We start from the raw sequence: 27,681 nt of genomic DNA, 5'->3' as shown, positions 1-27,681 counted from the left end.
CACTGGTGCCATTTGGTTCTTCGGAGTGAGAAACTGAGAAGGTGAGGTATTGTTACTTAGAGAAGAAGATCTCCCTCCTGGAAAATCTCCCAAGAGCCCCCTTCATGTCTCTGTTCCTCAGACTATAGATGAAAGGGTTCAGCATGGGCGTGACCACTGTGTACATCACTGAAGCAATTATGTCTTTGTCATTGGAGTTGTTTGATGATGGGAAAATGTACAGAACCATAATTGTCCCATAGAATAGGAAAACCACAGAGAGGTGGGAGCCACAGGTGGACAAGGCTTTGTAAATCCCTTTGGTGGAAGGGACTTTTAGGATGGAGACCCCGATGCGGACATAAGAGACTAGGATGCCAGTTAGTGGTATGATGATTCCCAGTGCCCCCACAGTGAAGATGACCAACTCATTGAGGGAGGTGTCTGAGCAGGAGAGCTTAAGCAGGGCAGCAAGATCACAAAAGAAATGAGGGATTGTGTTATCAGCACAGAAGGACAGCCGGGCCAGGCTGAGAGTGTGGGACATTGCACTGCTACAGGAGAAGATCCAGGACACAGCCACTAGTGAAATACACAGGTTTCCTCGCATGATAGTGGTGTAGTGGAGAGGGTGACAGATGGCCACATACCTATCATAGGCCATCACTGCAAGAAGAAGATTGTCAACACAACCAAAAAATATGAAAAAGTACATCTGTGTTACACACCCTGCATAGGGGATCGATTGATCCCGAGTCTGCATGTTTATCAGCATCTTAGGGACAGTGACAGATGAGAAGGAGACGTCAGTGAGGGCCAAGTGGCTGAGGAAGAAGTACATGGAGGTGTGGAGGCGAGGGTCCAGCCTGATGAGCAGGATGATGAGCAGGTTGCCCAGCACCGTGGTCAGGTACATGCCCAGGAACAGGGCGAAGAACATGCCCTGCTGCTCTGGCCGGATGGGGAGCCCCAGGAGGAGGAACTCGGACGCACTGCTCTGGTTCTCCCTCCTCATGCTCCTCTCCTGTCTGCTGCGGATGAAGGAGAGGAGGAAAATGTCAGAAGCTTTGACCACACTAGGGTCTCTAATTTATTCTTGGAGAAAAAGAATTTTCTCCTAAATTCCTTTTATCACCTAACGTTGCCAGAGCAAGCGACACATCCTCAATGATCAATATGATTCCTTTTGATGAAAACCAGAGCAAATTCATTCTTAAGTTTTCTTTTTAATTAACCGTGTTTCTGGCTTTAAGCTTTTGACTGGAGATATAGGAGTAAACAGGTCACACAGGACCTCTTCTCTTTGGATACTAACCCTCTAGGGAACACCTGCCAAAGGATTGACTAACATTATGGACCTGAAGCCAGATTCCTCATGTTGTGATCCTAGCTGCACCTCTTTTTAGCTATATGACTTGGGATACTAAATCTCTCTTGGCCTCACATGTGCCTCTATAATGCAAAGACACCAACATCACATATTCATAGAGTTAATAAGAGCATTCTGCTGTTGCTGCTGCTAAGTCGCTTCAGTCGTGTCCAACTCTGTGCAACCCCATAGACGGCAGCCCACCAAGCTACCCTGTCCCTGGGATTCTCCAGGCAAGAACACTGGAGTGGGTTGCCATTTCCTTCTCCAGTGCATGAAAATGGAAAGTGAAAGTGAAGTCGCTCAGTCGTGTCCGACTCTTTGTGACCCCATGGACTGCAGCCCACCAGGCTCCTCCATCCATGGGATTTTCCAGACAAGAGTACTGGAGTGGGGTGCCATTGCCTAAAAGAGCATTCTAATTCAAGGCATATTAATATCTAAGAACAATGTCCTACATAAAATACATACAAAATTTCCTCAATTATTTTTTATGACAGGACAAGTATCCAAAAAACTCAATATTAAATTCAAGGATTTAATAAAACAGTATTATGAGATGGTCGGCACAAAGGTCCAAGAAACTGGCCTAAAATTTGCATCTATCTGAGTGCTCACACAATAAGGTGAACTGAGTTCAGATATCACTGAGGTCAATTCTCTGGTAGAACTTGTCTTAATGCATGTTTATCTTCTGGCCAAGAAACAAACCTTCTTTCTATACATGTATTTCCATCCATTTCTGGTTTTTCATGTTGTCTCAGATCTGGATGTTCATAGGTAGGAAGACACCTGAGATCTGAGATCTGGGGTCTGAAAGCTGAGAGATACTGAAGGATGGAGGGTCTATTAGAATTCAGTTACCTGACTGACCGTTCACTATTTCCCAATATTGATCCTCACACTGGATAATTACTGACATTTAATGAACAATATGTCAGACTAATACATTTTTGGAAAATAGCCTCACTAAATTTTGTCAACAGTCCTAAGAAGTAGGTGTTATTAAACTTCATTGTAAACATACTGAGAAGCAGTAGGAAACTAGCATGATCATATAGTAACTTCTATAGTCACAATTCTCTCTTGTGTTTTTTAAAATTTATTGGAATCTCTGCTCTTGTGACTCTACTATGTCTCTTTCTCTCTAGTTAGAATAGGCAGGATCTTAAGAAATGTTATTTCAAGATTTGAAGGATTCTCTCTGCTTAGATAACTGTCAACACTCATATTCCTGCAGCCCTTTAGTTTGTAAATGGCTTTTATTTGCCTTCAATTTTGTTCAGTCCATCAATGTTTATTTGTATCTGGAAAATAGAGAAGACAGTAATTTTTTCCATCATTTTACTAACAAGAGTAGTGAAATAAATTAAATAATCTCACATAGATACTGTATAGTGGAGCCTGGTCTCAAAGGTTGATTTTCTGATAATCTTTTCACTAGAGCGAGAACCCACTCATTTATTTTTATGGGTGGTAGAGAGGCAACATTTAAATGTGAAATGTGAAAAGTTAAAGTAAAAAGGTAACATATGCTTGGGAGAGAAAGATAAACATTAACATCGTGTAAGAATCTCTCACTAGATGCTTGCTCCAGACCAGGAAGTTACTTGAGGTCATTAATTGATTCAGTTCATAGGGCAGAAGAAGGGTCCAGGCTCTGGACCATTCTGCCAAGGACTGCCTTTTCCCTGAAAGTTGCTAGGTCGGACTTAACCCAGGATCACAAAGATCTCCTGGAGGAGAACCAGAGCACATAATGAAAACAAGGAGCTGGGAACAATACAGAGGTGGTGCTATGATTCCATCAACACCACGTGGAAAGAGGTGGCCAGGGAATTGCTCAGTAATAAAGAGAGAAGTGGCAATCTGGGGGATTGCGGTCTGGAGAGGATTGGGAGAGAGCCTATGGATGGGTCTAATTTTCCTGTCTTCATACCAAATTTTTTTCCTGAGAAGTAGAGAAATGGAGGGTCAGCTGTCTCAGCCTCCATGAGTCTACAACTTACTATTGAAAAAGAGCTTGCAATGTGTCTAGAATGTCTGAAGCACCTTACACACAAGATGTTTCAGCAATCATCAAGATTCCATTGACAGTAGAGGATGCTGAGCATCACCAAGGCCAAATCCAAAGCTATTAAGTGGGGAAAAGACAAAGATTTGAGTGTATACATATGTGACACCAGAAATGAGCATTTTGTTTCTAAAATGTATTACCAAAATTGAAGAAGTGTGTCCAAAGTATTTGATTTCCAGTACTGTTGGAATATTTACATCACTGACAAATGGATGCCAGAAGTTCTTCAAAGTGGGCTTCCTTTGGAGCTGCTTGTGTGATTCTGGTCTCATCCAAATGGAGAGCTAAAATATGAGACCATTATGCACACACACACACACACATGCACACACCTGTATCTTCTGTGTGAAGTAAGTCAAGATGTGGGTGTTGTTGCTTTTTTTTTTTTTTTTGCACAAAGGCACTCACACAGTATCACAGACAAATACCTGCCAAATGGATTTTATTTTTCTCTAACTTGGGCTTCCCAGGTATCACAATGGTAAAGTATCTGCCTGCCAATTCAGGAGACCCGGGAGACCCAGGTTCAATCCCTGGGTTGGGAAAATCCCCTAAAGTAGGAAATGGCAACCCACTTCAGTATTCTTGCCTGGAAAATTCCATGGGCAGAAGAGCCTGGTGGGCTATAGTTCATAGGGTCACAAAACAGTAAAAAATGACTTTGCATACACATGCACACACACACGCTCAAACTGTTAATAGGTGAATACAGTCAGGATGTGAGTCAGCTTCAAATCTATGCAAAACTCACAAACTAAATGCACATGTACAGTACAGCTACACACAGAAAACTCTCAACCATCCTATACCACAGTCATTGTAGACCAAGAAGTCATACGTATTCAAATCATGAGTTATGCACAAGGCCTTACATTCAGCACACAAGCAACGAATGGAAGTAAAAGGAGCACACACTGATAGGAAATTTCCAGCTTCTCTGGAATTCCAATTACACATACACACATAGTCATACAACACAAAACACACACAGATACATGCAATGTCTCTCGTGGTCACATGTGCACACATTTACACACAGACACACATGCATGAATTGGAGATTTCTGAGCTTCTTCTGAGCTACAACGATGCTATAAGTTCAGATACCTTCTGCTTCTTTCTGTCACCTGAATCTTCACTTTCTGCTCAAAAGACCCAGCATCCAAAGAAAAAGAGCAAACCGTGGTGGCCCGAGGACCTTTACAGACTCTCATGTCTGTTCAGCAGCCTCAAAACAACAGGCAAGAAAGTCTCCTTTGACTCATCAGAAAGAAACCCCAGAGGGAAACAGCCACCAATACCTGACTAGAGAAGCAGTCAACTGGGGCTAATTGCCCAGCTTCCTCCTGGCTCCTTGATGGGGAGTATGTTTAGGATCCAGAGGGACTGAGCTATACCTGGGGCCACAGGAGATATTGTCCCTAAAGTCAGTGGTACTGGGCTTCTGGTCAAATCTATGGGTGGGAAGTGGAAGTTCCCTTATTGCCCACAGCTTCTGCGTCATGAGTTCAGGTTCTCTGTACAGCAGTGTATGGTACAGACAGTGTAAGGAACTCAGCAAGCTTCTGCAGGCTTCCCAACACCTACACAGGCTTCAATTAAAACACAAAGCCCCTTAAAATGTACAGGGCTTTTTGATAGCAGCCATTCTGACTGGAGTGAGATGGTACCTCATTGTGGTTTTAATTTGCATTTCTCTGATAACGAGTGATACTGAGCATAAATGCTGGAAAGGGTGCAGAGAAAAGGGAACCCTCTTACACTGCTGGTGGGAATGCAAACTAGTACAGTCACTATGGAGAACAGCATGGAGATTCCTTAAAAAACTGGAAATAGAACTGTCATATGACCCAGCAATCCCACTGCTAGGCATACACACTGAGGAAACCAGAATTGAAAGAAACACATGTACCTCAATGTTCATCACAGCACTGTTTACAATAGCTAGGACATGGAGGCAACCTAGATATCCATCAGCAGATGAATGGATAAGAAAGCCATGGTACATATACAGAGTGAAATATTACTCAGCTATTAAAAAGAATGCATTTGAATCAGTTTTAATGAGGTAGATGAAACTCGAGCCTATTATACAGTGCAAAGTAAGTCAGAAAGAAAAACACCAGTGCAGTATGTTAATGCATATATATGGAATTTAGAAAGATGGTAACAATGACCCTATATGAGAGACAGCAAAAGAGATGCAGATGTAAAGAACAGACTTTTGGACTCTGTGGGAGAAGGTGAGGGTGGGATGATTTGAGAGAATAGCATTGAAACATGTATATTACTGAAAGGTTGTTGCTGAACCATGAAAAGACACTGGGATTCTTGGCCTCCAGAGGAGAAGAATTCAATCCGGGGCCAGAGACGAGGCTTGATCACTCAGAGCTTTTGTATAATAAAGTTTTATTAAAGTATAAAGGAGATAGAGATAGCTTCTGACATAGGCATCAGAAGGGGGCAGAAAGAATACCCCCATGCTAGTGTTAGCAATGGAGTTATATACTCTCCAATGTATACCCCTCATCCAAGGTAAAGAGCAGCAGCTGTGCTTTGCTGGAGCAGCTGTGAAGAGATACCCCAAGCCCAAGGTAAGAGAAACCCAAGTAAGATGGTATGTGTTGCAACATGGCATCAGAGGGCAGACACAATGAAACCATACTCACAGAAAACTAGTCAATCTAATCACACTAGGACCACAGCCTTGTCTAACTCAATGAAACTAAGCCATGCCTGTGGGGCAACCCAAGATGGGTGGGTCATGGTGGAGAGATCTGACAGAATGTGGTCCACTGGAGAAGGGACTGGCAAACCACTTCAGTATTCTTGCCTTGAGAACCCCATGAACAGTATGAAAAGGCAAAATGACAGGATACTGAAAGAGAAACTCCCCAGGTCAGTAGGGGCCCAATATGCTACTGGAGATCAGTGGAAAAATAACTCCACAAAGAATGAAGGGATGGAGCCAAAGCAAAAACAATACCCAGCTGTGAATGTGACTGGTGATAGAAGCAAGGTCCGATGCTGTAAAGAGCAATATTGCATAGGAACCTGGAATGTCAGGTCCATGAATCAAGGCAAATTGGAAGTCGTCAAACAAGAGATGGCAAGAGTGAATGTTGACATTCTAGGAATCAGCGATCTGAAATGGACTGGAATGGGTGAATTTCACTCAGATGACCATTATATCTACTACTGCGGGCAGGAATCCCTCAGAAGAAATGGAGTGGCCATCGTGGTCAACAAAAGAGTCCGAAATGCAGTACTTGGATGCAATCTCAAAAATGACAGAATGATCTCTGTTCATTTCCAAGGCAAACCACTCAATATTACAGTAATCCAAGTCTATGACCCAACCAGTAACGCTGAAGAAGCTGAAGTTGAATGGTTCTATGAAGACCTACAAGACCTTTTAGAACTAACACCCAAAAAAGATGTCCTTTTCATTATAGGGGACTGGAATGCAAAAGTAGGAAGTCAAGAAACACCTGGAGTAACAGGCAAATTTGGCCTGGGAATACACAGTGAAGCAGGGCAAAGACTAATAGAGTTTTGCCAAGAAAACGCACTGGTCATAGCAAACACCCTCTTCCAACAACACAAGAGAAGACTCTATACATGGACATCACCAGATGGTTAACATCGAAATCAAATTGATTATGTTCTTTGCAGCCGAAGATGGAGAAGCTCTATACAGTCAGCAAAAGCAAGACCAGGAGCTGACTGTGGCTCAGATCATGAACTCCTTATTGCCAAATTCAGACTGAAATTGAAGAAAGTAGGGAAAACCACTAGATATTCAGATATGACCTAAATCAAATCCCTTATGATTATACAGTGGAAGTGAGAAATAGATTTAAGGGCCTAGATCTGATAGAGTGCCTGATGAACTATGGAATGAGGTTTGTGACATTGTACAGGAGACAGGGATCAAGACCATCCCCATGGAAAAGAAATGCAAAAAAGCAAAATGGCTGTCTGAGGAGGCCTTACAAGTAGCTGTGAAAAGAGAAGTGAAAAGCAAAGGAGAAAAGGAAAGATATAAGCATCTGAATGCCGAGTTCCAAAGAATAGCAAGAAGAGATAAGAAAGCCTTCTTCAGCGAGCAATGCAAAGAAATAGAGGAAAACAACAAAATGGGGAAAACTAGAGATCTCTTCAAGAAAATGAGAGATACCAAGGGAACATTTCATGCAAAGATGGGCTCGATAAAGGACCGAAATGATACGGACCTACCAGAAGCAGAAGATATTAAGAAGAGGTGGCAAGAATACACAGAAGAACTGTACAAAAAGATCTTCACGATCCAGATAATCACAATGGTGTGACCACTCACCTAGAGCCAGACATCCTGGACTGTGAAGTCAAGTGGGCCTTAGAAAGCATCACTATGGACAAAGCTAGTGGAGGTGATGGAATTCCAGTTGAGCTCTTCAAATCCTAAAAGATGATGCTGTGAAAGTGCTGCACTCAATATGCCAGCAAATTTGGAAAACTCAGCAGTGGCCACAAGACTGGAAAAGGTCAGTTTTCAGTCCAATCCCAAAGAAAGGCAATGCCAAAGAATGCTCAAACTACCTCACAATTGCACTCATCTCACACGCTAGTAAAGTAATGCTCAAAATTCTCCAAGCCAGGCTTCAGTAATACGTGAACCGTGAACTTCCTGATGTTCAAGCTGGTTTTAGAAAAGGCAGAGGAACCAGAAATCAAATTGCCAACATCCGCTGGATCATTGAAAAAGCAAGAGAGTTCCAGAAAAACATCTATTTCTGCTTTACTGACTATGCCAAAGCCTTTGACTATGTGGATCACAATAAACTGTGGACAATTCTGAAAGAGATCCTGCCTCTTGAGAAACCTATATACACGTCAGGAAGCAACAGTTAGAACTGGACATGGAACAACAGACTGGTTCCAAATAGGAAAAGGAGTACGTCAAGGCTGTATATTGTCACCCTGCTTATTTAACTTCTCTGCAGAGTACATCATGAGAAACTCTGGACTGGAAGAAACACAAGCTGTAATCAAGACTACCGGGAGAAATATCAATCATCTCAGATATGCAGATGACACCACCCTTATGGCAAAAAGTGCAGAGGAACTAAAAAGCCTCTTGATGAAAGTGAAAGAGGAGAGTGAAAAAGTTGGCTTAAAGCTCAACATTCAGAAAACGAAGATAATGGCATCCGGTCCCATCACTTCATGGGAAATAGATGGGGAAACAGTGGAAATAGATGGGGAAACAGTGGAAACAGTGTCAGACTTTATTTTTTTGGGGCTCCCAAATCACTGCAGATTGTGACTGCAGCCATGAAATTAAAAGACGCTTACTCCTTGGAAGGAAAGTTATGACAAACCTAGATAGCATATTCAAAAGCAGAGACATTACTTTGCCAATAAAGGTCCATTTAGTCAAGGCTATGGTTTTTCCTGTGGTCGTGTATGGATGTGAGAGTTGGACTGTGAAGAAGGCTGAGCACCGAAGAATTGATGCTTTTGAACTGTGGTGTTGGAGAAGACTCTTGAGAGTCCCTTGGACTGCAAGGAGATCCAACCAGTCCATTCTGAAGGAGATCAGCCCTGGGATTTCTTTGGAGGGAATGATGCTAAAGCTGAAACTCCAGTACTTTGGCCACCTCATGCGAAGAGTTGACTCATTGGAAAAGACTCTGATGCTGGGAGAGATTGCGGGCAGGAGGAGAAGGGGACCAAAGAGGATGAGATGGCTGGATGGCATCACTGACTCAATGGACGTGCGCCTCAGTGAACTCTGGGAGTTGGTGATGGACAGGGAGGCCTGGCGTGCTGCGATTCATGGGATCACAGAGTCGGACAGGATGAGGAACTGAACTGAACTGAACTGAATTAGTTATTACAGTGAATCAAAAGAATGTCTGGAGGTTGTAAAGACCTCACGAGACCTACTCCCATAATTTACATTTTAAGATAACAGGATTAGCCAGAATGTTTTTCCTAGAGACTGTCCTCAAGCAGAATACATTATTGTTATATAATCCTAAGGAATGTAGAGGGGAAAAAAAGTTTGTCCTTTCTTCCTCCTTGAGAATTCCACATCCTTCTCTCCTTAGGGACCCTTGGACTTCTTATCAACCTGCCTAGCAAATGACTCTCTCATTATCATATGTGAAATAGATTGTCAGTCCAGGTTTGATGCATGAGACAGTGCGCTCAGGGCTGGTGCACTGGGATGACCCTGAGGGATGGGATGGGGAGGGAGGTGGGAGTGGGGTTCAGGATGGGGAACACATGAGCACCTGTGGCTGATTCATGTCAATGTATGGCAAAAACCACTACAATATTGTAAAATAATTAGCCTGCAATTAAAGTTAATGAATTAATTTAAAAAATGTACAGGGCTCTGTACATACTTCAGTTGAAGTCGGGCTTCTCCTGTGGCTCAGCTGGTAAAGAATTAACCTGCAATGTGGGAGAGTGGGGCTTGATACCTGTGTTGGGAAGATTCCCTGGAGAAGGGAGAGGCTACAATCCTGTATTCTGGCCTGGAGAATTTCAAGGACTGTATGGTCCCTGGGGTTGCAAAGAGTCGGATACAACTGAGTGACTTTCACATTCACTTTCATTGAATCTATAACTTTGGGAAAAAAGACTCAGGGCTCTCCATCTAGTAAGAGAGCACACCTGAGCAAGTTATCAAAGAGCTCAGATTCAGTTTCTTCAACTTTGAAACAATGATCATATTCTTCATTTGAGTTTGAAGGATGCTTGCGTGAGCATATAATGAAAGCTTAACAAACGGTAGGGTTTGTTGTCAATGTCTTTGTATCACTAAGGATCAGCTATGGCTCACAATAGACAATTCTGATTTGTAATTGTTGAATGAATTCATCTGTCCATTTATTCATTCATTCCTTCACTTAAATAATCATTAAGACTCTCTTTGAAGAAAACACTGATTTATGCTCTGGAGACAAAACAGCAAATAATATCAGCAGAAATAAATCCCTTTTGTAGAACACATACTCAAGTGGGAGGAGGCATAGAAAAAAAATGTTAATGCAAAATGAATGGCAGGTAAATGGTGAAAAGTTCCGGGGTCTGATAAAAAATCAGGCACGGAGGTAGGGAGAATCAAGAAGCTCAGAAAATAGCCAGTGTTACAAGATTACTTTTTCTCAGAAACCCAGACATTTGTCCAATCAAGTGGCTCCAGGTCTGTAAACTGGTTTTACACCCATTAGAATGGCTAAAACGGAAAGGACTGCTGATATAAAGTGTTGTTGAAGCTATGACAAACTGGAACTCATATAAACTGCTTGCAGGACAATAAAACAGTTTGGAAATTTATTTATATATACCAAAATATATACCAACTTAAATATATACTAAAAAAGATAACTAATAAGGACCTACTGCATAGTACAGGGAACTCTACTCAACACTCTGTGCTGACCTATATGGGTAAAGAATCTTAAAAAGTGGATATGTGTATATGTATAACTGATTCACTTTGCTGAACAGCAGAAATTAACACAACATTGAACATAAACTATACTCCAATAAATATTTAAAAAATAGAAGTAGTGAAAAGAGGGGAAAGTTCAACATATACTACATAGCATGATTAGGTATCTGTCTAGAGAAAATGAATGTATATACCTATATATAGACTTACACAAGAATTTTCATAACAGCTTTATTTAATAGCCAGAAACTGGGAACAGCCCACATACCCATCAAAAAAATCTGTGGTATGTCCATACAATGGAATACTATTCACCAATTTTTAAAAATGAAGTACTGATGCACAGTACAACACGAATGAATCTCAAAGTGCTTATGCTGAGTGAAAGAAGGCAGCAAGAAGAGAACACACACTGTAATAAATGAAAATAAACTTCTTAAATTAACTTATAGAAGATGCAAACTAAACCATGCGACAGAAACAGATTAGTGTTTTCCCTGGGGACAGATGGAAGGAGCAAAGGGAGAGCAGTAGGGTAGGCATTATGAAAATTCATAATCGTTATGAGCTATACAAATGTCAAAACTAGGCAAGTAGTGTACTTTAGATATGCAAAGTTTATTGTATGCCATTTATAACCCTCCAAATCCAGGTGCTTTTAAAGAAACAATAACAAAATCAAGTATGACCATGTTTTTCCTCTATTGAATCCCTTTCGATGGGTTCCCAAATCCTCAGAATGAAAACCAAAAGGTCTACTAGAATGCTTAATTTTATGTGTCAACTTGGCTAGGCTGCAGGACTCAGCTATTTGGTCAAACACAACTCTAAATGTTTCCATGAAGGTATTTTTGTGTGTGTGTGTGTTTTTTTTGTTGTTGTTGTTGTTTAAATTTTATTTTATTTAACTTTACAATATTGTATTGGTTTTGCCATATATCAAAATGAATCTGCCACAGGTATACATGTGTTCCCCATCCTGAACCCTCTTCCCTCCTCCCTCCCCATATCATCCCACTGGGTCATCCCAGTGCACCAGCCCCAAGCATCCAGTATCGTGCAACGAACCTGGACTGGCGACTTGTTTCTTATATGATATTATACATACTTCAATGCCATTCTCCCAAATCATCCCACCCTCTCCCTCTCCCACAGAGTCCAAAAGACTGTTCTATACATCAGTGTCTATCTTGCTGTCTCATATACAGGGTTACTGTTACCATTTTTCTAAATTCCATATATATGCATTAGTGCACTGTATTGGTGTTTTTCTTTCTGGCTTACTTCACTCTGTATAATAGGTTCCAGTTTCATCCACCTCATTAGAACTGATTCAAATGTATTCTTTTTAATGGCTGAGTAATACTCCGTTGTGTGTATATACCACAGCTTTCTTATCCATCATCTGCTGATGGAAATCTAGGTTGCTTCCATGTCCTGGCTATTATAAACAGGGCTGTGATGAACATTGGGGTACACGTGTCTCTTTCAATTCTGGTTTCCTCAGTGTGTATGCCCAGCAGTGGGATTGCTGGATCATAAGGCAGTTCTATTTCCAGTTTTTTAAGGAATCTCCACACTGTTCTCCATAGTGGCTGTACTAGTTTGCATTCCCACCAACAGTGTAAGAGGGTTCCCTTTTCTCCACACCCTCTCCAGCATTTATTGCTTGTAGACTTTTGGATCGCTGTCATTCTGACTGGTGTGAAATAGTACCTCATAGTAGTTTTGATTTGCATTTCTCTGATAATGAGTGATGTTGAGCATCTTTTCATGTGTTTGTTAGCCATCTGTATGTCTTCTTTGGAGAAATGTCTATTTAGTTCTTTGGCCCATTTTAGTTGTAGGAGTTGTTTGTATATTTTTGAGATTAGTTGTTTGTCTGTTGCTTCATTTGCTATTATTTTCTCCCATTCTGAAGGCTGTCTTTTCACCTTGCTTACAGTTTCCTTTGTTGTGCAGAAGCTTTTAAGTTTAATTAGGTCCCATTTGTTTATTTTTGCTTTTATTTCCAATATTCTGGGAGGTGGGTCCTAGGGGATCCTGCTGTGATGTATGTCGGAGAGTTTTTGCCTATGTTCTCCTCTAGGAGTTTTATAGTTTCTGGTCTTACGTTTAGATCTTTAATCCATTTTGAGTTTATTTTTGTGTATGGTGTTAGAAAGTGCTCTAGTTTCATTCTTTTACAAGTGGTTGACCAGTTTTCCCAGTACCACTTGTTAAAGAGATTGTCTTTGATCCATTGTATATTCTTGCCTCCTTTGTCAAAGATAAGGTGTCCATATGTGCATGGATTTATCTCTGGGCTTTCTATTTTGTTCCATTGTTTTACTTCTTCTTTTCCAATTTGGATTCCTTTTATTTCTTTTTCTGCTCTGATTGCTGTGGCCAAAACTTTCAAAACTATGTTGAATAGTAATAGTGAAAGTGGGCACCCTTGTCTTGTTCCTGACTTTAGAGGAAGTGCTTTCAATTTTTCACCACTGAGGATGTTTGCTGTGGGTTTGTCATATATAGCTTATATTATGTTGAGGTATGTTCCTTCTATTCCTGCTTTCTGGAGAGTTTTTATCATAAATGGATGTTGAATTTTGTCAAAGGCTTTCTCTGCATCTATTTAGATAATCATATGGCTTTTATTTTTCAATTTGTTAATGTGGTGTATTACATTGATTGATTTGTGGATATTGAAGAATCCTTGCATCCCTGGGATAAAGCCCACTTGGTTATGGTGTTTGATCTTTTTAATGTGTTGTTGGATTCTGATTGCTAGAATTTTGCTAAGGATTTTTGCATCTATGTTCATCAGTGATATTGGCCTGTAGTTTTCTTTTTTTGTGGCATCCTTGTCAGGTTTTGGTATGAGGGTGATGGTGGCCTCATAGAATGAGTTTGGAAGTTTACCTTCCTCTGCAATTTTCTGGAAGAGTTTGAGCAGGATAGGTGTTAGCTCTTCTCTAAATTTTTGGTAGAATTCAGCTATGAAGCCGTCTGGACCTGGGCTTTTGTTTGCTGGAAGATTTCTGATTACAGTTTCAATTTCTGTGCTTGTGATGGGTCTGTTAAGATTTTGTATTTCTTCCTGGTCCAGTTTTGGAAAGTTGTACTTTTCTAAGAATTTGTCCATTTCTTCCACGTTGTCCATTTTATTGGCATATAATTGCTGATAGTAGTCTCTTATGATCCTTTGTATTTCTGTGTTGTGATCTGTCCATTTTCATTTCTAATTTTATTGATTTGATTTTTCTCACTTTGTTTCTTGATGAGTCTGGCTAATGGTTTGTCAATTTTGTTTATCCTTTCAAAGAACCAGCTTTTGGCTTTGTTGATTTATGCTATGGTCTCTTTTGTTTCTTTTGCATTTATTTCTGCCCTAATTTTTAAGATTTCTTTCCTTCTACTAACCCTGGAGTTCTTCATTTCTTCCTTTTCTAGTTGCTTTAGGTGTAGAGTTAGATTATTTATTTGACTTTTTTCTTGTTTCTTGAGGTATGCCTGTATTGCTACGAACTTTCCCCTTAGGACTGCTTTTACAGTGTCCCACAGGTTTTTGGGTTGTTGTGTTTTCATTTTCATTCATTTCTATGCAAATTTTGATTTCTTTTTTGATTTCTTCTGTGATTTGTTGGTTATTCTGCAGCGTGTTGTTCAGCCTCCATATGCTGGAATTTTTAATAGTTTTTCTCCTGTAATTGAGATCTAATCTTACTGCCTTGTGGTCAGAAAAGATGCTTGGAATGATTTTTATTTTTTTGAATTTATGAAGGCTAGATTTATGGCCCAGGATGTGATCTATCCTGGAGAAGGTTCCAAGTGCACTTGAGAAAAAGGTGAAATTCATTGTTTTGGGATGAAACGTCCTATAGATATCAATTAGGTCTAACTGGTCTATTGTATCATTTAAAGTTTGTGTTTCCTTGTTAATTTTCTGTTTAGTTGATCTATTCATAGGTGTGAGTGGGGTATTAAAGTCTCCCACTTTAATTGTGTTATTGTTAATTTCTCCTTTCATACTTGTTAGCATTTGTCTTACATATTGTGGTGCTCCTATGTTGGGTGCATATATATTTATAATGTTATATCTTCTTCTTGGATTGATCCTTTGATCATTATGTCGTGTCCTTCTTTGTCTCTTTTCACAGCCTTTGTTTTAAAGTCTATTTTATCTGATATGAGTATTGCTACTCCTGCTTTCTTTTGGTCCCTCTTTGCATGGAAAATCTTTTTCCAGCCCTTCACTTTCAGTCTGTATGTGTCCCCTGTTTTGAGGTGGGTCTCTTGTAGACAACATATGTAGGGGTCTTGTTTTTGTATCCATTCAGCCAGTCTTTGTCTTTTGGTTGGGGCATTCAACCCATTTACATTTAAGGTAATTACTGATAAGTATGATCCCGTTGCCATTTACTTTATTGTTTTGGGTTCGAATTTATACATCCTTTTTGTGTTTCCTGTCTAGAGAATATCCTTTAGTATTTGTTGGAGAGCTGGTTTGGTGGTGCTGAATTCTCTCAGCTTTTGCTTGTCTGTAAAGCTTTTGATTTCTCCTTCATATTTGAATGAGATCCTTGCTGGGTACAATAATCTGGGCTGTAGGTTATTTTCTCTCATCACTTTAAGTATGTCTTGCCATTCCCTCCTGGCTTGGAGAGTTTTTATTGAAAGATCAGCTGTTATCCTTATGGAAATTCTCTTGTGTGTTATTTGTTGTTTTTCCCTTGCTGTTTTAATATTTGTTCTTTGTGTTTGATCTTTGTTAATTTGATTAATATGTGTCTTGGGGTGTTTTGCCTTGGGTTTATCCTGTTTGGGACTCTCTGGGTTTCTTGGACTTGAGTGATTATTTCCTTCCCCATTTTAGGGAAGTTTTCAACTATTATTTCCTCAAGTATTTTCTCATGGTCTTTCTTTTTGTCTTCTTCTTCTGGGACCCCTATGATTCGAATGTTGTAGCATTTAATATTGTCCTGGAGGTCTCTGAGATTGTCCTCATTTCTTTTAATTTGTTTATCTTTTTTCCTCTGCCTCTGTTATTCTACTATTTGTTGCCTCCAGAGTGTTTTTCATCTCATTTATTGCATTATTCATTATATATTGACTCTTTTTTATTTCTTCTAGGTCCTTGTTAAACCTTTCTTGCATTTTCTCAATCCTTGTCTCCAGGCTATTTATCTGTGATTCCATTTTGATTTCAAGATTTTGGATCAATTTCACTATCATTATTTGGAATTCTTTATCAGGTAGATTCCCTGTCTCTTCCTCTTTTGTTTGGTTTGGTGGGCATTTATCCTGTTCCTTTATCTGCTGTGTATTCTTCTGTCTCTTCATCTTGTTTATATTGCTGAGTTTGGGGTGTCCTTTCTATATTCTGGCAGTTTGTGGAGTTCTCTTTATTGTGGTGTTTCCTCACTGTGTGTGGGTTTGTACAGGTGGCTTCTCAAGGTTTCTTGGTTAGGGAAGCTCGTGTTGGTGTTCTGGTGGGTGGAGCTGGATTTCTTCTCTCTGGAGTGCAATGAAGTGTCCAGTAATGAGTTATGAGATGTCTATGGTTTTGGGGTGACTTTGGGCAGCCTGTATATTGGAGCTCAGGGCTGTGTTCCTGTGTTGCTGGAGAATTTGCTTGGTATGTCTTGCCCTGGAACTTGTTGGCCCTTGTGTGGTGCTTGGTTTCAGTGTAGGTATGGAGGCATTTGATGAGCTCCTGTCAATTAATGTTCCCTGGAGTCAGGGTTTGGACTTAAGCCTCCTGTTTCCAGTTACCAGTCTTATTTTTACAGTAGTCTCAAAACTTCTCCTTCTATACAACACCATTGATAAAACATCTAGATTAAAGATGAAAAGTTTCTCCACCGTGAGGGTCACCCAGAGAGGTTCACAGCGTTACATGGAGAAGAGAAGAGGGAGGAGGGAGTTAGAGGTGACCCGAATGAGATGAGGTGGAATCAATAGAGAAGAGAGCGGGCTAACCAGTAATCACTTCCTTATGTGCACTCCACAACTGAACTGCTCAGAGATGTTCATGGAGTTATACAGAGAAGAGAAGAGGGAGGAAGGAGACAGAGGCGACCAGGAGGATAAAAGGAGGGAATGAAAAAGAGAGAGACAGATCCAGCCAATAATCAGGTCCCCAAGTGTTCTCCACCGTCTGGAACACACAGAAATTCACAGAGTTAGGGAGAGTAGAGAAGGGTTAGGGATGAGACACAGGCGACCTGGTGGAAAAAAAGGAGAGTCTGAATGGGGAGAGAGCAGTCAAGCCAGTAATCTCGCTGCCTAGTAAAAAATGGGTACTGAAGATTGGGTTCTTAAAGGTACAAAATTGATAACAAATACCTAAAAGCAAAAATTAAAAATCTAGAGTAGAGTTTGGAATTTCAAAAATACAATGTTAAAGAAAAGAAGAAGGAAAAGAAAGAGAGAAAAACAAAAACAAAGTCACAAAATTATAAAGAAGATATAGGTACAAAATAGATAACAACTATCAAAAAGCATAAATTAACAATCTAGAGTAGAGTTTGGAATTTCAGGAATACAATGTTAAATAAAAGATGAAGAGAAAGAAAAAGGAAAAAAAAGTCACAAAAGTTATAAAAAAAAATATAGGTACAACATTGATAACAAATACCAAAAAGCTAAAATAAAAATCTAGAGCAGAGTTTGTAATTTCAAAAATACAACGTTAAAGAAAAGAAGATGAAAAAAAAAAAAAACAAAGTCACAAAAGTTATAAAAAATATATATATGAAGCTTGCTTTTTTTTTTTTTTAAAAACGGTCTTTTTTTTTTTTTGCAAAGTAATAGTAGGTTATAAAAGTGAAAATTAAAGGAGTAATTGAGGACTTAAAATTTTTTTTTTAATTTAAAAAAAAAAGAAAGAAAGAATGATCATAAAAATATATATAGGACTTTCTCTGATATTGTTGTGGGCATTGTGGGTTCAGTTCATTTTTGGCTAGTTCCTTGTTCCGGCTTATATTTCTCAAGATCTATAGGCCACTTCCTATGTAGTCGGTACTAACCACGGGGTTTTAATCTATTGCCTGTTGCTTCCAAGGCGGTTCCCTCTGTTACAGCTTCTTCTGTTTGCTGGTCTCTTCAGTGTCTGATTTCCGCCCTGATACAAAGGGGGTGGTGGTGGACACCTTTTTTTTTTTTAAGGCTCACTTGTTCAGTCGTGCTGTGGGGAGGGAGGGACGCTGCAAATAAATAAGACTGGCGTGTGCTCGCAGTGCCTCAGCCACACTGGGCCTGCCCCCGCTCACGGTGCGTGTAGCCTCCCTGCCCACACTGCTCAGGCTCTAGATTGCTCCACCGGGAACCATCCGTGGCCAGCCCTGGGCTGCTTGCACCTCCCAGGTCTAAGCCGCTCAGGTTCAGACACTCAGGTAGTCCTCAGAGGCACAGACTCGATTGGGCCTGCATTTTGTGCCCTTCCCAGGTCCGAGCAGCTCAGACAAGAAAGACAAGACATATACTTGTCTTTCAGTGATGAGGTGTTTGGCGAGCGCGGTTGCTGCGACTTATCGCCTCCCTGCCACTCAGTTATCTGGGTGTACAACCGGCGCACCTTCTCAGGCGGATGTTGACTGTCCAGACCCCCAAGAAGTTTTAGTTAGCAAAGAAGCCTGCTTACAGTTTTGTAGATAATGTCTCTCTGGGGCTGTGATTGCCCCCTTCCAGCTCTGGCTGCCTGTCACCGGAGGGGGACGGTCTGCAGCCGGCTATCTCTGTACAGTCCTTTGTTCCGTGCGCAGGCCTGGCCGTGTCTTAGGTTAGGGCTGGCTTTTCACGTGGTAGATATCCCACAGTCTGGTTTGCTAGCCCAAATTATTTCACTCGGGTAGTGCTCGGGGTATTCAGGCCAGATCGTTACTCTAAGCGATGCAGCCCGCGCTGCCCAGCCCCCGCTTGCTAATGGTGGATGCAGGCGTCTGCGCTGCTTCTCCGCTGGGGGAATTACCATAGGGCTCGTAATCTGTGGGTTTTAATTGTTTATTTATCTTTCCCCCCTGTTATGTTGCCCTCTGTGCTTCCAAGGCTTGGCACAGACTCAGCAGTGAGAATATTTCCTGGTGTTTGGAAACTTCTCTATTTTTAAGACTCCCTTCCCGGAATGGAGCTCTGTCCCTCCCTCTTTTGTCTCTTTTTTGTTTGTTTGTTTTTTATATTTTTTCCTACCTCCTTTCGAAGACAATGGGTTGCTTTTCTGGGTTCCTGATGTCCTCTGCTGGCATTCAGAAGTTGTTTTGTGGAATTTACTTGGCGTTTAAATGTTCTTTTGATGAATTTGTGAGGGAGAAAGTGTTCTCCCCGTCCTATTCCTCTGCCATCTTAGCTCCTCCCTCCCATGAAGGTATTTTTGGATGAGATTAACATTGCAATCCGGAGAAGGCAATGGCACCCCACTCCAGTACTCTTGCCTGGAAAATCCCATGGATGGAGGAGCCTGGTGGGCTGCCATCTATGGGGTCGCACAGAGTTGGACACGACTGAAGCGACTTAGCAACAGCAGCAGCAGCAGCAACATTGCAATCTGGACTCTGATTAAAGCAGATTGTCCCCCATAATGTAGGTGGGCCTTATTCAATCAGTTGAAGGAAGTGTTAGTCACTCAGTCGTGTCCGATTCTGTGTGACCCTATGGACTGTAGCCCATCAAGCTCCTCTGCCCATGGAATTCTCTAGGCAAGAATGCTTGAGTGGGTTGCCATTCCCTTCTCCAGGGGATCTTCCCGATCGAGGAATTGAACCCAAATCTCCCACATTGCAGGCAGACTCTTTACTGACTGAGCCACCAGAAGAAGAATGATTCCCCTAAAGAAGGGGCACTTTTGTCCCCATACTACTTTCAGACTCAAACTGCAAATTGTCCATGGGTTCCAGGCTGCCAACCCACGCTGCCAAATTTGGATTTGCTAGTATCTACAATTACACAAGCCAATTCCAGTGAATCTCTCTCTCTCTCTTTCACACACACACACACACACACACACACACACTATTCGTTCTATTTCTCTAGAGAACCTTGACTAATACACCTGCTATGACCTTAAGTACCCTACAGATCTGGTTCTCTGATATCTCTAAACTTACCACCTGCCATCCCTTCCCTACTCGTCCCTGTCCAGCTATAGAGGACCCTCAGTGTCCCTGGAACAGGCCAGGCACCATCTCACCTCAGAGAAGTTCTAGGTACTAATTTCCATGCTTCAAATACTTTTGCCCAAATACCTCCATGGTTCACTTACCTGTCCTCACTAACAACTTTGGATGTTATCTTTTCAATAAACTCTACCTGGACCACATGGAATCAAATTATGCATCTCACCCCTAGCACTCTTGAATCCCCTTTTTGTGAAAGTTGGGCTTCCCTGGTGGCTTAGACCGTAAAACATCTGCCTGCAATGTGGGAGACCTGGGTTTGATTCCTGGGCTGGGGAGATTGTCTGGAGAAGAGATCAGCTACCCACTCTAGTATTCTGGCCTGGAGAATTCCATAGGCAGAGGATCCTGGAAGGCTATGGTCCATGGGGCTGCAAAGAGTCAGACCTCACCCCTGGCACTCTTGATCCCCCTTTTTCAGTTCAGTTCAGTTCAGTCACTCAATCGTGTCCGACTCTTTGTGACCCCATGAATCGCAGCACGCCAGGCCTCCCTGTCCATCACCAACTCCCGGAGTTTACTGAGAATCACGTCCATTGAGTCACTGATGCCATCCAGCCATCTCATCCTCTGTCGTCCCTTTCTCCTCCTGCCCCCAATCCCTCCCAGCATCAGAGTCTTTTTTCTGAGTCAACTCTTCGCATGAGGTGGCCAAAGTACTGGGGTTTCAGCTTTAGCATCATTCCTTCCAAAGAAATCCCAGGGCTGATCTCCTTCAGAATGGACTGGTTGGATCTCCTTGCAGTCCAAGGGACTCTCAAGAGTCTTCTCCAACACCACAGTTGAAAAGCATCAATTCATCTGTGCTCAGCCTTCTTCACAGTCCAACTCTCACATCCATACATGACTACAGGAAAAACCATAGCCTTGACTAGACGAACCTTTGTTGGCAAAGTAATGTCTCTGCTTTTGAATATGCTATCTAGGTTTGTCGTAACTTTCCTTCCAAGGAGTAAGCGTCTTTTAATTTCATGGCTGCAGTCACCATCTGCAGTGATTTTGGAGCCCCCCAAAATAAAGTCTGACACTGTTTCCACTGTTTCCCCATCTATTTCCCATGAAGTGATGGGACCGGATGCCATTATCTTCATTTTCTGAATGTTGAGCTTTAAGCCAACTTTTTCACTCTCCTCTTTAACTTTCATTAAGAGGCTTCTGAGTTCTTCACTTTCTGCCATAAGGGTGGTGTCATCTGCATATCTGAGGTTATTGATATTTCTCCTGGCAATCTTGATTCCAGCTTGTGCTTCTTCCAGCCCAGCGTTTCTCATGATGTACTCTGCATATAAGTTAAATAAACAGGGTAACAATATACAGCCTTGACGTATTCCTTTTCCTATTTGGAACCAGTCTGTTGTTCCATGTCCAGTTCTAACTGTTGCTTCCTGACCCACATATGGGTTTCTCAAAAGGCAGGTCAGGTGGTCTGGTATTCCCATCTCTTTCAGAATTTTCCACGGTTTATTGTGATCCACACAGCCAAAGGCTTTGGCATAGTCATTCATATAAGTTTTTACCTACCAACAAATCTAGAATTTATCTATATCAGACAAAAACCCATCTTCTGTAGAGCTTACTTTCCAGTAAAGTAACAATGACAAAAAATAAGTAAAAAGCTTATGGTGTGTTGGAAGGTTCAAAACTACTATCGAAAAAAAAGGAGCATAATGAGCAGGATCAGGCATGCTGGAATGTAAACTCTACAAGGGGATCAAAAATTTTTTTTAACTTGTGTTCCTAGAATGTAGAAAATTGCCTGACACATAGTAGTCATGCAGTAAATACTTTTGTGTGCATTAACTGTAAGTTCATACATTTAGTTTCTTCCTATTAAAAGTGTGATATCTGGGTAAAAGACAACCCTTATTTTCCCATACTAAAATTAATCAGACAGCAGAAGGCTGTTCTCAACACAAAAATCCAATTTATATGGAAAAATTTTAGTTTTCCTAGAATGGAGAAATTTGGTAATCAGATTGACTACTCTGTGGTCCGCTACTGTCACAGGTACAATCAAATTAGAGTCTATTTCAGTTTTAGCAAACCATCAAAAGTACTTTATTAGCTAGATTCTGCAGTGAGAAGCTAGCATTCTGGACTTCATTAAAAGTAAAAATTAGAAACTTAACTGAATATTTGTGTCTGGAAAACACTAGACAAGAAAGAAGAAATAAAAGACTTATTTCTAAAGGTTTATATCTAATTTATTTCAGCAGATAGAAACTCTAAGTTATAATGAAAAGTTATATCACCTATTACTAAGGAGGGTTCTTTAACTTAACAAAAGAATATTCCATAAAACTTAATTTGACTCTACTTGAGATTCCAAAATGCTCATTTCATTATAGAAAGTGAAGTGCTGAAACACATTGGAGAATTCTGACCATCTACCACCTGAGTGGTAGATGGTCAGAAACACCTGGAGTAACAGGCAAATTTGGCCTTGGAATACACAGTGAAGCAGGGCAAAGACTAATAGAGTTTTGCCAAGAAAATGCACTGGTCATAAAAAACACCCTCTTCCAACAACACAAGAGAAGACTCTATACATGGACATCACCAGATGGTCAACACCAAAATCAGATTGATTACGTTCTTTGCAGCCAAAGGTGGAGAAGCTCTATACAGTCAGCAAAAAGAAGACCAGGAGCTGACTGTGGCTCAGATCATGAACTCCTTATTGCCAAATTCAGACTTAAATTGAAGAAAGTAGGGAAAACCACTAGACCATTCAGGTATGACCTAAATCAAATCCCTTATGATTATACAGTGGAAGTGAGAAATAGATTTAAGGGAGTAGATCTGATAGAGTGCCTGATAAACTATGGACTGAGGTTTGTGACATTGTACAGGAGACAGGGATCAAGACCATCCCCATGGAAAAGAAATGCAAAAAAGCAAAATGGCTGTCTGGGGAGGCCTTACAAATAGCTGTGAAAAGAAGAGAAGTGAAAAGCAAGGAGAAAAGGAAAGATATAAGCATCTGAATGCAGAGTTCCAAAGAACAGCAAGAAGAGATAAGAAAGTCTTCTTCAGCAATCAATGCAAAGAAATAGAGGAAAACAACAGAATGGGAAAGACTAGAGATCTCTTCAAGAAAATTAGAGATACCAAGGGAGCATTTCATGCAAAGATGGGCTCGATAAAGGACAGAAATGGTTTGGACCTAACAGAAGCAGAAGATATTAAGAAGAGGTGGCAAGAATACACAGAAGAACTGTACAAAAAAGATCTTCACGACCCAGATAATCATGATGGTGTGATCACTGACCTAGAGCCAGACATCCTGGAATGTGAAAGTCAAGTGGGCCTTAGAAAGCGTCACTACAAACAAAGCTAGTGGAGGTGATAGAATTCCAGTTGAGCTATTCCAAATCCGGAAAGATGATGCTGTGAAAGTGCTGCACTCAATATGCCAGCAAATTTGGAAAACTCAGCAGTGGCCACAGGACTGGAAAAAGGGCAGTTTTCATTCCAATCCCAAAGAAAAGCAATGCCAAAGAATGCTCAAACTACTGCACAATTGCACTGATCTCACACACTAGTAAAGTAATGCTCAAAATTCTCCAAGCCAGGCTGCAGCAATATGTGAACTGTGAACTTCCTGATGTTCAAGCTGGTTTTAGAAAAGGCAGAGGAACCAGAGATCAAATTGCCAACATCCACTGGATCGTGGAAAAAGCAAGAGAGTTCCAGAAAAACATCTATTTCTGCTTTATTGACTATGCCTTTGATTGTGTGGATCACAAGAAACTGTGGAAAATTCTGAAAGAGATGGGAATACCAGACCACCTGATCTGCCTCTTGAGAAATTTGTATGCAGGTCAGCAAGCAACAGTTAGAACTGGACATGGAACAACAGACTGGTTCCAAATAGGAAAAGGAGTACGTCAAGGCTGTATATTGTCACCCTGTTTATTTAACTTGTATGCAGAGTACATCATGAGAAACTCTGGACTGGAAGAAACACAAGCTGAATCAAGATTGCTGGGAGAAATATCAATAACCTCAGATATGCAGATGACACCACCCTTATGGCAGAAATTGAAGAGGAACTCAAAAGCCTCTTGATGAAAGTAAAAGTGGAGAGTGAAAAAGTTGGCTTAAAGCTCAACATTCAGAAAACGAAGATCATGGCATCCGGTCCCATCACTTCATGGGAAATAGATGGGGAAACAGTGGAAACAGTGTCAGACTTTATTTTGGGGGGCTCCAAAATCACTGCAGATGGTGACTGCAGCCATGAAATTAAAAGATGCTAACTGCTTGGAAGGAAAGTTATGACCAACCTAGATAGCATATTCAAAAGCAGAGACATTACTTTGCCAACAAAGCTTCGTCTAGTCAAGGCTACGCGTTTTCCTGTGGTCATGTATGGATGTGAAAGTTGGACTGTGAAGAAGGATGAGCACCGAAGAATTGATGCTTTTGAACTGTGGTGTTGGAGAAGACTCTTGAGAGTCCCTTGGACTGCAAGGAGATCCAACCAGTCCATTCTGAAGGAGATCAACCCTGGGATTTCTTTGGAAGGAATGATGCTAAAGCTGAAACTCCAGTTCTTTGGCCACCTCATGCGAAGAGTTGATTCACTGGAAAAGACTCTGATGCTGGGAGGGACTGGGGGAAGGAGGAGCAGGGGACGACAGAGGATGAGATGGCTGGATGGCATCAGTGACTCAATGGACGTGATTCTCAGTAAACTCCGGGAGTTGGTGATGGACAGGGAGGCCTGGCGTGCTGTGACACATGGGGTTGCAAAGAGTCGTACACAACTGAGTGACTGATCTTATCTGACCACCTGAGTATCAGAAACCCAGGATATGAGAAGGTACATGCATGCATGCTGCTAAGTGGTTTCAGTCCGACTGTTTGTGACCCCATGGACTGTAGCCTGCCAGGCTCCTCTGTCCATGGAATTCTCCAGGCAAGAATACTGGAGTGGGTTGCCATGTTCTACTCCAGAGTATTTTCCTGACCCAGGGATCTAACCCTTATCTCCTGCATTGGCAGGCAGTTTCTTTACCACCAGGGAAGCCCATGAAGGTACAGCTTGTTCCAATATACAACCATATTTCACACCTCTAATCTTAGCCTAAATTTAAAACAAGCCTGGCTTCATCATTAAAAGGGAAGCACAAATGCCACTGTCATGTTTTCCTTTTAAGAGAGGTGGTTGATGTGTGGTGTTGTTTTAGCAAGTCTTTCTCTCTTCAGGAAGTTAAAACAATAGGGCAACATATTCATGAAACCTTCCTGGTGGTCCAGGGGTTAAGAATTTTCCTTGCAAGCAGGGGCCACAGGTTTGACCTCCAGTTGGGAAACTAAGATCCTACATGCCACGGAGCAGCTAAGCCTGCGTGCGGCAATTTCTGAGCCCCTGGTCCACAACCAGAGAGCCCATGTGCTGCAAGTAAAGATCCCACATGATGCGACAAAGATCCTGTGTACTGCAGCTAAAACACACTCAAATAAATAAATACTAAAAAAAAAAATAGCACAATGTATTTAGAATGATGAATCACATATCTCACTAAAATGGAGTTTGGTGCTTGGAAGACCACAAGTTGCATGTGTGTTGTGGGGCAATGGAAGAATGAATGGAAAACAGATATGACTAAAATGAAAGGAATTGGCCCAGTAACATAGTGACCATTTAAGTCTACAAGCAATAAATGCTGGAGAGGGTGTGGAGAAAAGGGAACCCTCTTACACTGTTAGTGGGAATGCAAACTAGTACAGCTACTATGGAGTACAGTGTGGAGATTCCTTAAAAAACTGGAAATAGAACTGCCTTATGACCCAGCAATCCCACTGCTGGGCATACACACCGAGGAAACCAGACTTGAAAGAGACACATGTACCCCAGTGTTCATCACAGCACTGTTTATAACAGTCAGGACATGGAAGCAACCTAGATGTCCATCAGCAGATGAATGGATAAAGAAAGCTGTGGTACATATACACAATGGAGTATTACTCAGCCATTAAAAAGAATACATTTGAATCAATTCTAATGAGGTGGATGAAACTGGAGCCTATTATACAGAGTGAAGTAAGCCAGAAAGAAAAACATCAATACAGTATACTAACACATATATATGGAATTTAGAAGGATGGTAATGATAACCCTGTATGGGAGACAGCAAAAGAGACACTGATGTATAGAACAGTCTTTTGGACTCTGTGGGAGAGGGAGAGGGTGGGATGAATTTGGGGGAATGGCATTGAAACATGTATAATATCATATAAGAAACGAATCACCAGACCAGGTTTGATACAGGATGCTTGGGGCTGGTGCACTGGGATGACCCAGAGGTATGGCACAGGGAGGGAGGTGGGAGGGGGGTTCAGGATGGGGAACACGTGTACACCCGTGGTGGATTCATGTTGATGTGTGGCAGAACCAATACAATATTGTACAGTAATTAGCCTCCAATTAAAATAAATAAATTTAAATAAACAGTTAAAAAATAGTAACCAATAATATATAATTCTCAGTAACAAAATTATTCATCTAATCAAGCTTCATAATGTTCTAAATAAATAAACAAATATAAAGTTAAAAAACTAAAGAATAACTGGGATGATGCTAGAGACATGGATGGTCAACATGCAACTTTTTAAGAGAGCGTTTCTGACAAAGTCAGTGGGTTTAAATAAGAGCATAGTTAGGTGATTCTCACTTGACGAGAAGATTATTGCTTTTGAAAAGAAATCCCAGAGCCAATTTCATGTCTCTGTTTCTTAGGCTGTAGATGAAGGGGTTCAGCATGGGGGTCACCAGTGTGTACATCAGTGAGGCAATCATGTCTTTGTCTTTGGACTTGCCTGATGAGGTGGAAAAGTACAGTGCCATAATGGTTCCATAGAATAAGGACACCACAGAGAGGTGGGAGCCACAGGTGGACAGGGCTTTGCGGATCCCCTTCGTAGAAGGGACCCTCAGGATGGAGGCCCCAATGAGACCATAAGAGACCAGGATGCCACTCAGTGAAAGAATGACAACTGCAGCTCCTGCAGTGAATATGACCAGCTCATTGACAGAGGTGTCTGAGCAGGAGAGCTTGAGCAGGGCAGCAAGGTCACAGAAGAAATGTGGGATGATGTTGTCTGCACAGAAGGACAGCTGAGCCAGGAGGATGGTGTGGGACAGGGCAATGACACAAGAGAGGAACCAGGATCCAGCCAGCAGAAACATACACAGCTCCTCCCTCATGATGGTGGTGTAGTGGAGAGGGTGACAGATGGCCATGTACCTGTCATAAGCCATCACTACAAGAAGAAGGTTATCAATGCAGCCAAAAAGTAGGAAAAAATACATCTGTGCTATGCACTCTGCATAGGGGATGGATTGATCCTGGGTTTGCATGTTTATCAGCATCTTAGGGACAGTGACAGATGAGAAGGAGACGTCAGTGAGGGCCAAGTGGCTGAGGAAGAAGTACATGGGGGTGTGGAGGCGAGGGTCCAGCCTGATGAGCAGGAGGATGAGCAGGTTGCCCAGCACTGTGGTCAGGTACACGCCCAGGAACAGGGCGAAAAACATGCTCTGCTGCCCTGGCTGGATGGGGAGTCCTAGGAGGAGGAACTCAGACATGTGGCTCTGATTCTCAGGCCTCATGCTCTTCTTATCTCTTCTGGGGATGAA

The 27,681-nt window shown here is 41.5% G+C and overlaps 1 protein-coding gene across 1 annotated transcript; it reads right to left on the bottom strand.

Moving 5' to 3' along the window:
* Positions 1 to 52: 52 nt before the first annotated feature.
* On the bottom strand, positions 53 to 27,681 carry LOC133256565 (olfactory receptor 1J4-like). The gene is made up of 2 exons (XM_061431355.1): positions 27,158 to 27,681; positions 53 to 995 (listed from the first exon to the last, which is right to left on the bottom strand). The coding sequence occupies exons 1-2, from the start codon at positions 27,652 to 27,654 to the stop codon at positions 53 to 55; spliced, it is 1,440 nt and encodes a 479-aa protein (XP_061287339.1). The 5' UTR covers positions 27,655 to 27,681.

The sequence above is a fragment of the Bos javanicus genome, chromosome 11 (assembly GCF_032452875.1).
Source record: "Bos javanicus breed banteng chromosome 11, ARS-OSU_banteng_1.0, whole genome shotgun sequence".
In the NCBI taxonomy this organism is placed as follows: domain Eukaryota; kingdom Metazoa; phylum Chordata; class Mammalia; order Artiodactyla; family Bovidae; genus Bos; species Bos javanicus.
Note: the sequence above shows the minus strand (reverse complement) of the source record. Positions and strands in the feature narration are given on the sequence as shown.

Coding starts and splice junctions, on each gene's coding strand:
- LOC133256565 (XM_061431355.1), bottom strand. CDS start 27,654: ATGAGGCCTGAGAATCAGAGCCACATGTCTGAGTTCCTCCTCCTAGGA. Junction 996..27,157: donor ACCATCCTCCTGGCTCAGCT/GTCCTTCTGTGC, acceptor ACAGGAGAGGAG/CATGAGGAGGGAGAACCAGA.